The 15,719-nt window shown below is 33.5% G+C and overlaps 1 protein-coding gene across 1 annotated transcript; it reads right to left on the bottom strand.

The window, feature by feature from the left end:
- Window positions 1–7: 7 nt before the first annotated feature.
- LOC121419283 (atypical kinase COQ8B, mitochondrial-like) lies at window positions 8–15,657 on the bottom strand. The gene is made up of 15 exons (XM_041613675.1): window positions 15,172–15,657; window positions 11,318–11,545; window positions 10,382–10,720; window positions 10,034–10,100; window positions 9,474–9,542; window positions 8,937–9,053; window positions 8,234–8,319; window positions 7,616–7,756; window positions 6,966–7,047; window positions 6,483–6,576; window positions 5,797–5,938; window positions 4,903–5,010; window positions 4,100–4,165; window positions 3,376–3,462; window positions 8–2,970 (listed from the first exon to the last, which is right to left on the bottom strand). The coding sequence occupies exons 2-15, from the start codon at window positions 11,507–11,509 to the stop codon at window positions 2,692–2,694; spliced, it is 1,869 nt and encodes a 622-aa protein (XP_041469609.1). The 5' UTR covers window positions 11,510–11,545; window positions 15,172–15,657; the 3' UTR covers window positions 8–2,691.
- Between the last annotated feature and the right edge of the window lie 62 nt (window positions 15,658–15,719).

The following is a 15,719-nucleotide window of genomic DNA, read 5'->3' as shown; positions in this document are numbered from 1 at the left end:
TAAGAAGTTAATTCATTGGAGGAACACTGTTTATTCACCTCTTTTCAACAAACATTATCTGCATTACATAACTTATAAATGGAAGATTCTTTACATTTACAGTTCTTTACGTATTGATATTGCATTATCTCTGATAAATTGACATGTTTATTTTAACATAACATTTAAAAAATGAAAACAATTTATTTAATTCATAAAATCAAGTATATTGAATTTTCACAAAAATAGAATAAGACAAGTCACAAATTCTGAACAAATTTCAGTACATGATCAACCCAGTATGAGGTAATGTCATCTACATCAATATGAACCTTGTGACTTGAAATTGCATGAAATTGCATGGTTTTTCTGTTCAGAAATCCTTTTTTTTTATTGACTTGATGTTAAACATCCAATTCATATTTTCCCTCCTCATTGTGAGCATAATCTGATGAATCACAATTCCTAAATAATTTTCTGTCCTTGATGTTTTCAATCCAGTATAATCCTGCATTATGTTCATAGATACATTATGACTCTATGACCTCTAGTCTAAAACATTGCAAAAAAGCTTTCTAGCATGAAGTATTCAAACAAAAACACCATTTACTTCAAATTTGCCTATATTGACTTTATATTATATATGTGATGAAATCTACATCAATATGAACAAAGTTACCTTGTGGCCTCAATAATTATGCTCAATACAAATGCCAAGAAAAATACCTTTTAGTCTAAAAAGTGAGGTAACCAAACTAGGCCTAGAAAAACAGAATTTACATGTAAGTGAAAAACAGGAATAGACAATTATGCAGAAAGATAAATTAACATCATATCAGACATGCAACTTCTTTCCATAACCCTGAAAACTTATTTTCATATATCATTCCATATTGATAGTGCATAGCTTAACATAACAGTGATGCTCAAAAGTTAGTGAGACCCACTAGAAAATGAACATATTTAAAAGTGTTCGAGTTCTGCCCATGTCTTAGATAATGAACTGTGAATTACATTCAATAAAGTTTGTTTCTCACTGTGTTGTTATCTACATACAATACTCGGCATGAAGAAGTCCATTTTGTGGTAGGGTCCCTAACTTTTTAGCAGAACTGTATATAGTTTTCAAACATCCATTAATTAATCTCTCTCCAGCAGATGACAGAGAAGATCACAGAAGGTATTTCCTAAAGATCTTGATTCATTTAAAATATGTTGACCCACTATACTAGGTCCAAAGTAAATGACCATGCTGACAGGGATATGAATCCAAACCATACCATCTGCATTCATACATATGTTTTTTATTATTATTATTATATACACTTGATAATGATATTAACTTCTACTAGAAACTGTTAATGATTGTTTCATCAGATTACGACCAAGGTACACTTTTAAATCACACACTTGTTCACATTATAATGAAAAGATAGATTTTTCTCTATTTACCTCAATTATGTGAGCACTAAAGCACCACAGTGAAGGTATACAATTCTCAAATGCTACACCTGTATAGCATTCTGGTACACATTATCAACTTGAAATTTTTTTTTTTACAATTAATGAAATTTAGTGACCTAAAATATTCAGTCTTCATACGTTAATATACAGGTATCAAAATATTAAAAAAAACCAATAAAATACAGGGATATACATACATGTATATGTAATTACATATTAAGTATTCTTTCTCATTTTTATCATTCTTTCAAATTTTGATTTGACCTATTACAAATTACACAAACCAAGTAAAACCTGTATCAATATCAGACTGAATGGTCACAAGTGTTTTTGGTATGAGCTAAATAATACTGAACATTAAAGTCATCTACTGAATAAATAGTGACTTCATACTTCATTAAACTGATATATATATACCATACAAGAATGATTCTACAATGTTTGCCTTTACCCCAGCCCTGTTTTACAGAAAACTAATCAGTAATTAAATTTGTCATCAATTGTATCTACCAACTATTGTTAAATTCTTCAAAAGCTGAAATGAAAATTTTTCCATTGCAGTTACTATTCATGACAACAATTTCCATTACAAATTGACAGTCTTTGTAACAGGGAAAACGTAGTCAATGACTTCTCCCGGAGAAGTCACTGCCAGATTACCTATCAAAAGAGTAATGATTCAAGTCCCATCTCATCAATGCCTCCTGGCAAGAATGCAACTTACACTTGCTACCCTTAAATGAAAATACATTTGAGTTAGGAAAAATAAATAAGTACCACATAAAATGCTGGATCGCGAACCCAAGATAAGACTGAAAAAAAAAGAGGGAAATTGAAATCTATCCTACAAAAGAGCTCAATGTAGTTCCTGCAGTTGTTTTTAGAGTTCAAAACAAGGATTCAAGAAACACTCATTATTTCCAATGAAACTATTCTCAACTTTTATTTGAGTTTGATTCACTGTCAAAGTATTGCGGGAAAAGTAAATATCACATCCTATTGGACTGCATCTGACATTGAAACTTCTCACAATAATGAGATGGGTTTGGGACTCCTTTATAAAGTGCTGGACTAGTGAGCTTGAGTCAGAGATTCTTTTTAATCAATATTTACCATCATCAGAGAAGTTCTAGCACTTCCTGTGCTACTTGGTATTAGAAACTTCCTTATTCATGAAGTTTTTGTTGACTTGCATATATTCCTTGTAGATTATATTGAACATTTCCACTCTTGGTATTCCAGAAACATTCATTCCTTATCAAACTGGTATCTGCTATAGATGTCATCAAACAAGTCTTTACAAGAAATCTTAGCTCTAAGTTTGGTACAGAGTAGGAAAGAACCAGCCATCTTTCGATGTAGTGAGTAGCTTTCTTCAGGAGGTGGAGTCAATCTACCTCGAAGCATAACAGGGACTAGATCATGAATACGCTTAGTTGTATCCTGAGTGGAGAAATCAAACGGCTCTGAAGATCTGAATGGCTCACCAAGGATCATGACTGCATCTACATGGGCATTCTCCATAGCCTGGGAAATGGTATGAGACAGATAAGAGAGTCAATTATTGACAATATGATGTTGGCAGAACGTTTTAGATGTTATTGTTAAGGGAAATGAAAGTAGGCTCAATTTTATACAAAAATTATTTGCCCCTCCGTAACCATCATGCTAACAATGCTTTACATTATAAAAGGCTCTGAGTAGCTGAATAATGAGCAAGCTTACAAATACAAATTTTAAGTTAATAATTTCACATTTTGTGATGTTTATCAAAATTCATGATTAATTTGCTTAGACTTCATTATCTCTTTTGATCAATAAACATAACTTGTTAAAATTTTGATATTGTTGTGTAAATCTTCAATACAAATGTTTTTACTAGTGGAAGTAAATCTCTTTTTAATATAATAAAATATTTATTGATAGACTCACCTTGGATTCATAACCAGTCAAGAATTGAAGCTTTTGTGAATTTACCAACACCTCTTCTCTATCCCCACATGCTGCACCATGGATCACCTGATCAATAAAGTAATAACAAAAATGTTATCTCCAAATAACTTCTAAAGGTGTATCATAACATCTTTAAAACCTGATTAATTTTTAAGCAATAGAATTTTCACTTCATGTATGCATATTAAATACAGAACATCATGATTTTTTTTTAAATAAAGCATCTTCTTCATCTCAAATAATTTTAAGTTGAAGCACTGTGGTGTAGTGGTGATCACTCTTACTATGTTCAGAGGGTCACGTGTTTGAATCCAACCATGGTCTAGCGTCCTTTGGCAAGGCATCAATCCTCACTTAGCCACTCTCCACCCAGGAGCTAAATGGGTACCTGAGAGGATGCGAAAGCCTATATAGTATGTCTAGCAATTGAGTCTTAGAACTCTTGTTGGAATGCTCCCCAGGGAGTGGAGAAAGTACATACATTGTGTGCTGGCATGCCATGATCCAATGGCTAATACAAGTACATGAATAATGCAATAACATTTGGATCTATTTTTCCAACAATAAGGGTTGTTAGATTAACAGTTGGGATAAACGTCTGATATAATGAATGTAAATAAAATTCTTCAGCTAACAATATGGGTAAAATGGTTAAACAGCACTTCTGAATAGATCAAACAAATAGATTATACAATTCACTGACCTTCATGTAAGTATCCACAAATGATTTGTCATAGTATCTTGATGCACCAAAATCCAGCAGAGTTATCTACAAAACAATTTAACAAAATCATTAACCGTCAAAATGGCTACAAAACCTCATACCTCATGTTTAGACGATATCTGTTTACATGACTAGATAATCCATCAAGTGGGAGCATTTCATTAATATTTTCTCCGACAAGGATCTTCCCTTAAATTAAATTAAGCTGGGACGCACTGTCACTATGGTAACAGTCAGATACAACAGACTTTGTCTGACAAACTGTCTGACAAGTCCTTTCATGAAACATCCAAATCTAAGTTCTATGTCAGTAAGAGCAACTTTAGCTGTGTCAAAGGGAAGGCAATGCCATTGGCTAGTGTAATGGCAGACACCTTTTTTTCTTCTCTCTCCTCCAACATTTTAATTATTTTGAGCACTCTGTTGCCCCAACGCTAATCACTTTCATGGAAGTATATCAGAATTAAAGTATATCTACATAATACTCATGCTTAATTTAATAAAAAATATATTAAAGACAAGCATGCATATCCTTACAAATACTTCTCTAGTGAAAATCGAATAAAATAATTTCTTAAAATGAATGGTTAAAATATTATTTACTTTCAAATATCATTCACACAGTCATGTCTAGTATAATTTTTTTCACAAATTGTGTTACTTTTATACTATAAAAGAGGATTAGAAGAGGGCTGTAATCAAAATGCCTCAATTCTTTTACTATTGCATATCCAAATATTCCACAGAACCTATTTTAATTAAAGTTTTTTGCTTGTTTTTACCTTTCCTGTATCTTCATTGAAGAGGAAGTTTGACCAGTTAGGATCAGTCTGCATAAATCTCCACTCAAACAGTTCAATCAAACACAACCTCAAAATATGAACACACATCTGAAGGTGAGAGAGACAGAACAACCATTTTAAATTTTCATACTGATGTACATATACACTGAAATGACTGAACTGTATTGAAATACACTGGAAGCTGAATACAAATACTTGTAATGTAGGCAACCATGGAATATGTTTGCTAGTAAAAACACAATGCATTTTAGGAGACTCATCCTGAAAAACTTCATCATTAATAGATTTTCTCCCAAAGAGGTTCTATCTTGATCAGTTCATTAAGATGACGATGATGATGATAATAATGATGAAGATGGTGACGATGATTTAATGTTGATCATGATAATGATATTCAATATTATTGATGAAGATGATAATAATGACGTTAAAGCTGATGATGATGGTATTAATGATGTATTTTTATATTAAACTATCAGCTCGTTATAATATCAATAATACTAATGGAACTAAGCAATATTAATACCCAAAACATGAATAAAGTATCAATTGCTGGATAAATTTTAAGAAACTTAAAATCTGTGCAAAGGTTTATTACTCTCTACAACACAATTTCACATTGAACAGAGTTTACAATTCACTCAATAATTAAAAAAAAGGTTATACCATCAATAGACCTTCGGGGATGATTAAACAGTAACTCAAACTTAAATACATGTTTGACGATTTCCAACTATTCCATTCTCACATATGATCTGATTATTGAAAGAAAGCAAGGAAACAAAAATAAAATCTTATTGTATTTAACAGTACAAGTCATATAGTCATTAAGAACAAAACAAGGAAACATTCCATTCAAAGACATTTTCTCACCTCATTCCTCCGCTCTTGACTCAAATCTTCAGCTTTCTCTAATGATATTCCATCTACTAATTCTGTTGTAATGACCTCTTTTGTTGAAAGTTCAGGAATAACCTTTGGAACCATAAAGATTGGATCTCCTTCTATCAGTTTCCTATATAAAGTAGCAAAAATAAATCATATGGTTGACATCGTAAATCAATCTTATGAATGCATTTTAGCCTTTTACAAACACATCAGAATAGTTTGAGAATCACATGAAATCTTTCATTTGAGGGAATGACATAATTGTCATAATTGGTATCCATTTTACATGAAGAGGTCAATCTTTTTTCAATTGTCATCTTAAAAAGTTAAAATGCCAAATCCTTATAAGTTAAAATATCATTCATAAACAAGACAGTACACTGAAATTTGTAGCATCATTTCCATACAGACAATGTTGGGTTTTTGAAAAAAAATGTGAATTAATTTGAGTGTATAAAATGTACGATTAATTCAATAAAAATTCAATTCATTCAATAAAAGTTCAATTAATTCAATAAATTAATGTAACTGTATTTGTTTAATAATTAAACTTACAAGGTCACTGATCATGTATCAGAAACATAACATATATTTCCAATATCCTGGAAGTTGACCTATAACTGCAGGGGGCAACACCTATGATTATTACCATATAGTCATTTTCTTCTCACCTGAATTTCTCACAGCACTCGGCTTCTCTGATATAATCTACTTCCCATCCTAGCTCCTTCTTGGCAACTTCTATTGCACTCTCAGCATATAAACCTGTGAATGACAAGACAATAAACAACTAAAGTTCTTAATAATTAGTAATATACATGTCTGAATTTCCTTTACATCAACTTTTGTTTATTGACTATATACTATTTTCAAATCACTCACCCCCTTATCCCCCCCCTTCCATTCCTTCTTTCCTCTTCTCTTCTCTCCCTCTCCCCATCCTCTCTCTTCTACTCTCCCCTTTCTTTTATTCAATCCCCCTTCATGCTCTCTTTCACCTATCTCAGAATTCTTCTTTCATCCCCTTTCCTTCCCCATCTCTCCTTTCACCTCATTATCAGTATATACAGTTATTCTGATTTACACAAAGTCAGCTTTATGTCAACAAATGATTTCCTTAATCTAAATTCTCAAAAGTGGTAGTAAGATCTCACCTTCAGGTAACACATTCCACATCTTAAGAAGCATCATAAGATTGTTGATATCACTCTCAATACCTTGAGCTACTCCAGGATACTACATAAATAAGATAAAAAATGAAAAATAGATGTCCATGTATATAAATTTGTCAGTATTATCTCATAAACTTTACAAAATGAACAAAATCTGCCTCTATAAAGTATTTTCATCTTTCATTCGAAAGGGTTTTAAACAGGTTAAAAAGTGATAAAGAGCAAAAATTCTTCTTTTACGACTTTGTAATAGCCTTTTAGATCAGGCATAATCCTATCCTTTTCTGAATTTGAACACTACTTCAGTCTGTGTTAAGTCACATTAAATGTCATCTATGCCTGGAAGGCAAAAAAAATACACATAAAAAGTTAACCACTTTGACCTTTGGCCCTTCTTACACGAGTGTATTCTTTCATAAGCTGTTTGTAAAGTTATTCATGACTTTATGAATGATGAATATAAGAGCAAAACGAAATACAAAATATCTTCCATGACTTGTGAATAGATGTGTTTCCAATTATCTCAACTAGTTTGAGGTTCCACCAAGCACTGGATAAAAAATCAAAGAGTTCCCCCCGTCACCATTACCCCAGTCTAAACAGTCTAAATAAGTTATATTCTTTAATCTTACCTGGATTTTCATAGCAACTTCTGTCCCATCATGCATTGTTGCTAGATGGACTTGACCTATTGACGCAGCAGCAAAAGGTTTGTCTTCAAACGATGCAACCTTACTTCTCCAGTCATCACCTAATTCCTGCTTTAGAACTCTCTGAGATAAACATACAATATATCATTACTCATATAGCATTTACCACAGCTAAACATAATAGAAGATTTCATTATATATTTCTAAATGAAAAGGAAACCTATTGCTCACTAATGGCTTCTCATCAACAATAGGATATCTCCAAGAACAATAACTATAAATGCTTTCTATGAATGTTTAAAGAAAAATATATAAAAGGATGTTTTGTCTTTGTGTCTATGTCATTGTCACCTCAGTAGTACACATTCCCTTAACATAATCTCACCAATGCTGCAGTGTTTAATTCCTCATAGGAAGTGTGATTATCCATTTTTAAAACATTGCCTTTTTGCCTTTTCCATTTGAGAATTATACAGTTGTGTTTTTTACAAAGATTAAAAAAGTGAAAAAGGATAAATTTAATAAATTGGGTAATGTAAAAATCTACAAAATCAAGCAGATGAGAGAAAGAGAAAAAGATAATCAAACACATTGACTTACCTCCATTTGCCATAGAGGCATGAAGTCTGCACTCTGCCTTACTCTCTCAAATACTTTTTGAAGCTCAGGACTTATAAGAGTATTATCTGAAAGAAAAACCATTATTAAAGTAATATCAAGTTCTTATCAATTTAATTGTATTTACAAACAATGTTATTCATATGAGACATGATATTGACTTGGAATGAACATGCATGTACACCAATTCATGTTTCTTTTGTTATCTATACAAAAATGCTTGTTCTTCCTGTTTGGATGTAAGAATTTGAATTTGAAATTTGAAATTTTCATTTGAAAAAAAAAATTAATGAGGAAGATAAACTCTTTCACAAAATTCTTTTTTATTATGATTTCTGAAGTCCAAATAAATTCACTGGCTCAGAACATTATACAAATTGTGTGTTTTTACCTGGGTTGCATGCAATATAACCATGGTTTCCTCCAGGGACTTTGAGCGGTAGTTTAAATATCAGCTGACACCTTACCACAGAGTTTCGGACAGGACGAAACTAGTTGATTTAGAATAATTTACATGTATATTTTCTATGTAAGTTGGGAAATCAGTACCAGTCTTGCAAGTGAAATATTGCACTGAGTCCAAGTTAGACATGAAGAGGGGGTGGGATGGTGCCAACAACAAAAGGGACATCACTGGACATGACATATAGAAGAAACAAAAAGGATTTATTTCCAGGTTTCTTACCTTGAATACTAAGCATTTGACCCAGTTTAAGAGCAGCACCTCTTACTCTGCACAGTGTATCTACTATTCTCTCAGCATTAGCTTCTGTCAACAGTATATTCGAGTCGATCTTACCATCTAATATGGGATGAAGAAAATGAAATATCAATTACAAATATATTTCAATAACAAAGCATGGAATTGATTTATTGAACAGTAATAAATACTAATAATTCACAAATTCTCAATTTTTTTCTCTCTTTATCTCTGCTTTAAAAGAAAGATGAACAGCATACCATTAACTACATATTGAAAAGGTGATAAAATTCTCATTTGAAAAACTGTAATATTAGGCTCAATTACTACTAATATCAGTACAATATCACAATTAATAACACATAACACAATATCAAAATTGCATATGTTTTTATACTGGCACACTCAACACCTCAAAGTTGAAAAATCTTTAAATTTGTTATCAAGGAATTTCTTTTTATAGTTTTTACTTTTTAGAAATATGTGTATTCAATCTTTCTTTCAAATGAAAAAACAACTTACTTTCTTCTAACCCAAGACCTCTTTTAACTTTTTCTGCTAGAGCTCCAACTCCAATACCAGCAGCTAGACCTATAATGATACACAAATAAAATTGCTTTCAAACCTTCTTATTATAAGCAGTCAGACAGGAGCTACTGTTATATGAAGTAGAAACATGGTTATAGAATACAGGATTTCAATATGAATGAATATCTTACTAGAAATCTTAAATTGATGTTTTGTAAGAAGAAAATGTTGAAAGAAATTATAAATAATTAATCAAAATACAACTTTGTAAGATAGAAACTAAAATTTGTATTTTATTATGAAATATTCTAATAGGTAAAATAATGATCATTATTACTCTAATCACCATTTACAAAGAATTCTTTCAAGATTTGAATAATTTTCTTGGTCTAGCGGCAACAGGCTTATGAGGTGGTATCTTTGACCCTAAACTTTTTGTCTTCCTGATGTTGTCAGCTGAAACATATTTTCAATTCATGTTTAATGATCCAAACATTTATGTATCCACATTACACAAAACCATTATAACGATCAACATAGAAAACTTGTCTAACCTCCAAAATTAAGAACTCTGCTCATTCTTGATGATGGAACTGTTCTCTCTTTAGCTTGGGCACTGAGCTGTAGAAAAATGTTGATGATACAGTTAATGTACCAGATGCAGTTAGTAGATGTACACATTATATTGGTTATAATTGCAAGAAAGTAATGTAAGTCAAGGATACAAAATTAAGTCATTCCTGAACATAGCAAGTGGTTCTTTGATAAGATTGTCCTAAGACTTGCAAATGAGTTATTAAAAAAGGATAAACTGATACCCTAGCACAAGCCAAACCCTTTCAAGGTGCCAAGGAATATCCTCTCAAAGCCAGGTTACCAAATTCAACATTTGTATCACTTACTGTTGGTTTTGTTCTTGGTCTAGCAGCAGGCTTACGAGGAGGTATCTTTGGCCCTGAACTTTTTGTCTTCCTGATATCGTCAGCTGAAACAGCTCCGGAGTTAAAGTATCTGCGAGAAATGTCACTGTGTACCCTATACCGGTACCTAGCAGCAGCAGTACTTGCTAAAGTATGGTAACCTCTAGAGGGTGCTGTTCCCTGTGGATCATTTTCTCTGGAAGAATGAGCTGCTGTCAAGTCTTCAGCAGCAAACTGAGAAGCTGACTCAGCAAAGGTATCACCCCATTCTTCAGGATCACTTGTTACAATGGAGTCACCCCAATCATCATTTTTCTCAGCCTTTGATTTTTGGAAAATAATAAAATTTTGAAAGACATATGTTAGAATAAATATTGGGGAGTGGCAGTCAAGAAATTAAAAGGGCGTTGAGAATAATTGTAAGTTTTCAAATTTATTTTAAAATATTATTTACTAAGAATACTGTCATAAATGTGTCTAAAACTTATTGTTGGATTAGATGGTCGGACTGTCAGTCGCATAAGACAAGAAATAAGACAGCTAAGATTTTGGGGAAAAAATTGTATAGTTTTAACATAGATGTTTCGATGTGCTGTATGTGACTCAAAGGTTCCAAGGCTATACTAATTCTAAAATTTACTCCAACACATTTCAGACAATATCTTCAACAGTTCAATATCCTGATATGACAAAATTTCATCTAATATTCAAACAAGAATTTCTATGAAAAATATTGACTACACAGGACAATATCAGATATAGAGCCAACCATCTTCCATATAGACCTTTGTTTTGAATAGCATGTTCAAAATTTCATGTAAAAAACAGGTATCATCATAAGTCAAAACAGTCACTTAATTTGTCTCTTCAAAAAGAAATAGATAAATAATAATAAAAAATCTTTTAAAAAATCCCTACCTTGTTTAAATTCATCCATGCATCACTGACCCTCTCTTCTGTCTTGGTCTGGATACCTTGGACAGCTGACCTTAAACTAGAGTTAGCCCAGATCTGGCCTACTTCTTTGCATTGACCATCCACAAAGCTCTTGACTAAAAGTCCAAATCCATTAGCAGCCTTGGCGGCATCACCAAATCTTGATCCAGACATGGTGATGATCAACTCAATACAATCCCTCCCTAATTCCTGAAAAATGATCGATGACAATGAATAAAAGTTTGCAAATGTAACAACATGATCAAGAGATTCAATAACTGTTTATGTCATGTGGAACTATATAACCACAAATTGGGGTTGAGAGACAGGCATAAAGACACACTGATTCTGCAAGCCAGATATTTAAGTGCAGAAGATATTCAGGTACCATACAATTCAAAACCACCTATAGATTCCTCTGCACACACCATCCTTAGTCCAAACATGGACCTATTATGGTCCAAACAAATAGACCCTTTGTGCGTAAATGCTTGTACATATACATACCTTTTTCATACATGCTTTGTGCAATAGTGCATTCAAACTGTTATTAGTACTGCATAATTTAGATTAGAACTAAAATAAAATAATAAAAATTCATGAAAGATTTTAACAACTTTAATCAAAACATGAATGAATTCTTTCGTTCAACTCAGAAGAATTGAAATCAAGCAAATAGAATCAGGCCATTTTGCAAAACCAAAGATTTACATGTAGCCTAAACAGTAAGACACAGACCCCTACTCCACTTTTATAAATAACAAAGGTTTCAATAACAATAACAACAAAATTCATGATTACATGATCATCATTCCTTGGTTTGAAAAAATAAATGTTCCTCTGTGGAGAATGCAAGTGTCTGAGTTAAAGAATTCTTCCACACAAACTGATCCTAACTTCAAGTTAAGACAAAAGAGCTTTGAACAGGACCACCAGTTTTGCATCATTAACTGTATCAAGACAGTTCCTCAAATTGGACCGAACCAGTCCAAAGGGGGTAAATACCCTCTCTACACCAGAAAATGCAAGCACAGCTTAAAACAGCATCTTCATTACTTTTTATACAAATTGTGAAAGCCAATTATTTCTTTGTTATGTCTTCTTTTGTTTTTAACTTTTTTTTTCAATGGAAATTATTACAGACCATTAACTCCCAGCCCCCCCCCCCCATGAGATCTTGGCCGTCGTCTGCGAGATCGCCGTAATCTATTTCATGCAAATTGTTATTAAGAAATTATGCTAATTTAGGCGAATTAGTATGCGAAATCATACTTTTTCATCTAACTCCCTTAATATAGCTCCAAATGTTCTCATTTTTGGCACAGAAACACTTTGTGATATTCTTAGCAAGTTTATATGAAAAATATGTGATATCAGATCAATTTCTTATGTATTATATTGTCTTTTGCAATTTCTTATGACATTTCTTTGGTTGTGTTACCCTTTTTTTCATTGTTTTTTCAATGAAATTTTTTTTGGTAACTCTTCTAACATCATAAACAGCATAAAATAATTTAGACCAGCAAAAACTAAAAATAATCATAATGTTCATACATTTATGATTTTTGGTTGACAACACAATTTACATGGACTATGTACACAAAATCATGTTTTTTACCAATTTTTGGTCTGACATGCACTTACATTTACAGGTACATAACACTGCGTAATTACGGAACCATGTACTAAGTACCAGGGCAGGCCGGCAGGGGCAGGGTGACACAAAAATTGTCTCAAAAAGTTGCTAAGACTTGAAAGTAAAAAGTCAGTGAGCAGTGCAGCAAAAATATCAGGCAACTCGTTGAGGCCCCCCCCCCAGCCAGGCGGCTTCTAGAGAGTAAAAATCATTTAGGATGGGGGGTCGGGTGTCCGGACACTTTAATTATTTGAAGCCTTCTTTTTTGTCTGTGGATTACACTAAAAATATGAATTCATTACTTGTAATCATTTTCTATTTTGTTCGTTATAATATTTCCTAACATTTTGTACTAAAAATTGATGAAACTTCACTTGTAAAATTTTCCAAATGACATTCTAAAATTGATCATCCGGACACACAACCCGTCCGGATACACAACAACTGGGTATACTAACGTAAGCTTACTCTCATACGAAGCCAGGTCTTCCTGGTCATTGACCCACACGACAGAAGCCAAAACCTGAAAATTTCACCCCCAAGATTTCTACTTTCCTTCTAAAAGATCTAGCCCTAAATCATGTACATGGGATAAAACTTCATGTCCGATATTTCAACACTCTCGTTGTTATTTTTTGAACAAGAATTCATCAAAAAAAATGAGAAAAATATTGTGAAAAGACGGAAGAGACTTGCCCGATGGCGATGTTTACGCCGCCATCTTGCTTCCTATTGTTCTTCGCCAACGTTACAGATGCGTGTGTCGGGTAATGTTGGAGAAGAACAATATGAAGCAAGGTAAACCTGGCTTCGTATGAGAGTAAGCTTACGTTACTCTCTAGAAGGTCTAACGAATGGTAGAATCCTGACGTCGAAGCACAGACTGGAACCTCAAAAAATCGATGCCAGGATTCTTCCACTCGTTAGACCTTCATCCATATAATCGTGGTAAGTGCATAATTTCTCTTTTCACAATTAATCTTTCTAGATATTTTTACCATAATCTACCCTTGTCCCGTGAGTATGGGTAAATACACGGTTAGACCAAAAGCTTTGGTCTCTATGTTGGTTGTTCAGCTGAACTCCGTTGGCTTCACTCACCAAATACAGGATTACAGAGACCGAAGTTCTACTCTAGCGCGATCTGTACAGGGGACTCAATGGCCAGGCCTACTTAAGATCGGATAAAACGGGGAAGTGAATTCGCGCGACAGCCGAGGTAAGTCACTGTTTTTGTTCCTTTTAACTTGATTTTTCTCCGTTTTTGGCAATTAATGCCAAGAGCAACATGTAGAGGGAGTATTAATTTGCATTTTCTGATTTTGGTAGTGTTAACTTTCAAAATTTTTATTCATTATAAAGACATAAATTGAAGAGCCCCGACGGGGCCGGGGGGATTTTGCATTGCAAGTCCCCTAAATAATGGTGGCTGCACGATAGCGAGATAGCGAGAAATTAAAAAAAATAAAATGTTAAAAAACTCCTCGAAACTGACGGCTGCCAGCTGTCTAATACACGGTAAGCTCCTGGGCGCCGGACCATTCCGGCGCTCCCTGTGTTAGGGCTAGCCTTAGACCAAAATCTTTGTTCTCTGTTTTGTTGGTTGTTCAGCTGAACTTCGTTGGCTTCATTCACCAAATACAGAGACCGAAGTTCTAGCGCGATCTGTACAGGGGACTCAATGGCCATATGTTTATGTACTTAAGATCGGATAAAACGGGGAAGTGAATTTGCGCGACAGCCGAGGTAAGTCACTGTTTTTGTTCCTTTTAACTTCATTTTTCTCCGTTTTTTGGCAATTGATGCCAAGAGGGAATATAAATTTGCACTCTCTGGTCACTATAATTTTCGAAATTTTTATTCATTAAAGACAAAAATTGAAAAGCCCCGACGGGGGGATTTTGCATTGCAAGTCCCCTAATGGTGGCTGCACGATAGCGAGCCGTCTGTGTACGAGGAGAAATAAAAAAAATGTCAAAAAACTCCTCGAAACAGACGGCTGCCAGCTGTCTAGGCTAGCCTTAGCCTTAGGAGAGACAGAGACCAACCAATATTCTCAATTTTCTAACGTTAACTTAGGCCATAGCCATCGGCAGATGCTTTAATAATGTTTATTTCGGACTATCGTATTGTCATGGTTAGCTCTGTTATTGGTAAATTATTGCATTAACGTTTCGAAATCAGAGTTAAATGGGCTCACCTGCGAGTTCCACTTCCAAAATTTCCACCGGCGTGTCGTAATTTGCTGGGCCAGTGGAGAAGGCAGCTAAACATCTCAGATTACAGTGCTCAGTCTTGATCTTTCCTGCACACAAACCCACAAACCCCACTAACGTGCGATGCGGGGTGATGATGTAATGAACAATTTTGTGAAGATTATGAAAACAAAGTAGAAAAGTCCATTTCATTAGAAGGTAATTATATTAAATGGATTCTAACAAAGAATATCTCAAATTAAAAGCAAGGAATATACTTTGGATTATTCTTCAAATACTAGGATTAATTTGTCAAAGATTGTAATAAGTTGTATCTCCTCTTTGTGGAGACTACATGAATGTCTATTTTTTTATCAAAAAAGGGATTTATATTTCTTTGCACGAAACAATGATTCCCTTCTCGATAATGTATCAATCCTAGTAGAAGTTAAAGACAAAACTATGTTTTTTCAGTATACTCCTTCACTTTTAACAACGAGAAACGCAAGTTATTAAAAAGAAATGAGTTGTGTCTTCAAATCCCGGAAGTCGC

This window comes from Lytechinus variegatus, chromosome 7 (genome assembly GCF_018143015.1).
Source record: "Lytechinus variegatus isolate NC3 chromosome 7, Lvar_3.0, whole genome shotgun sequence".
Lineage (NCBI taxonomy): Eukaryota > Metazoa > Echinodermata > Echinoidea > Temnopleuroida > Toxopneustidae > Lytechinus > Lytechinus variegatus.
Note: the sequence above shows the minus strand (reverse complement) of the source record. Positions and strands in the feature narration are given on the sequence as shown.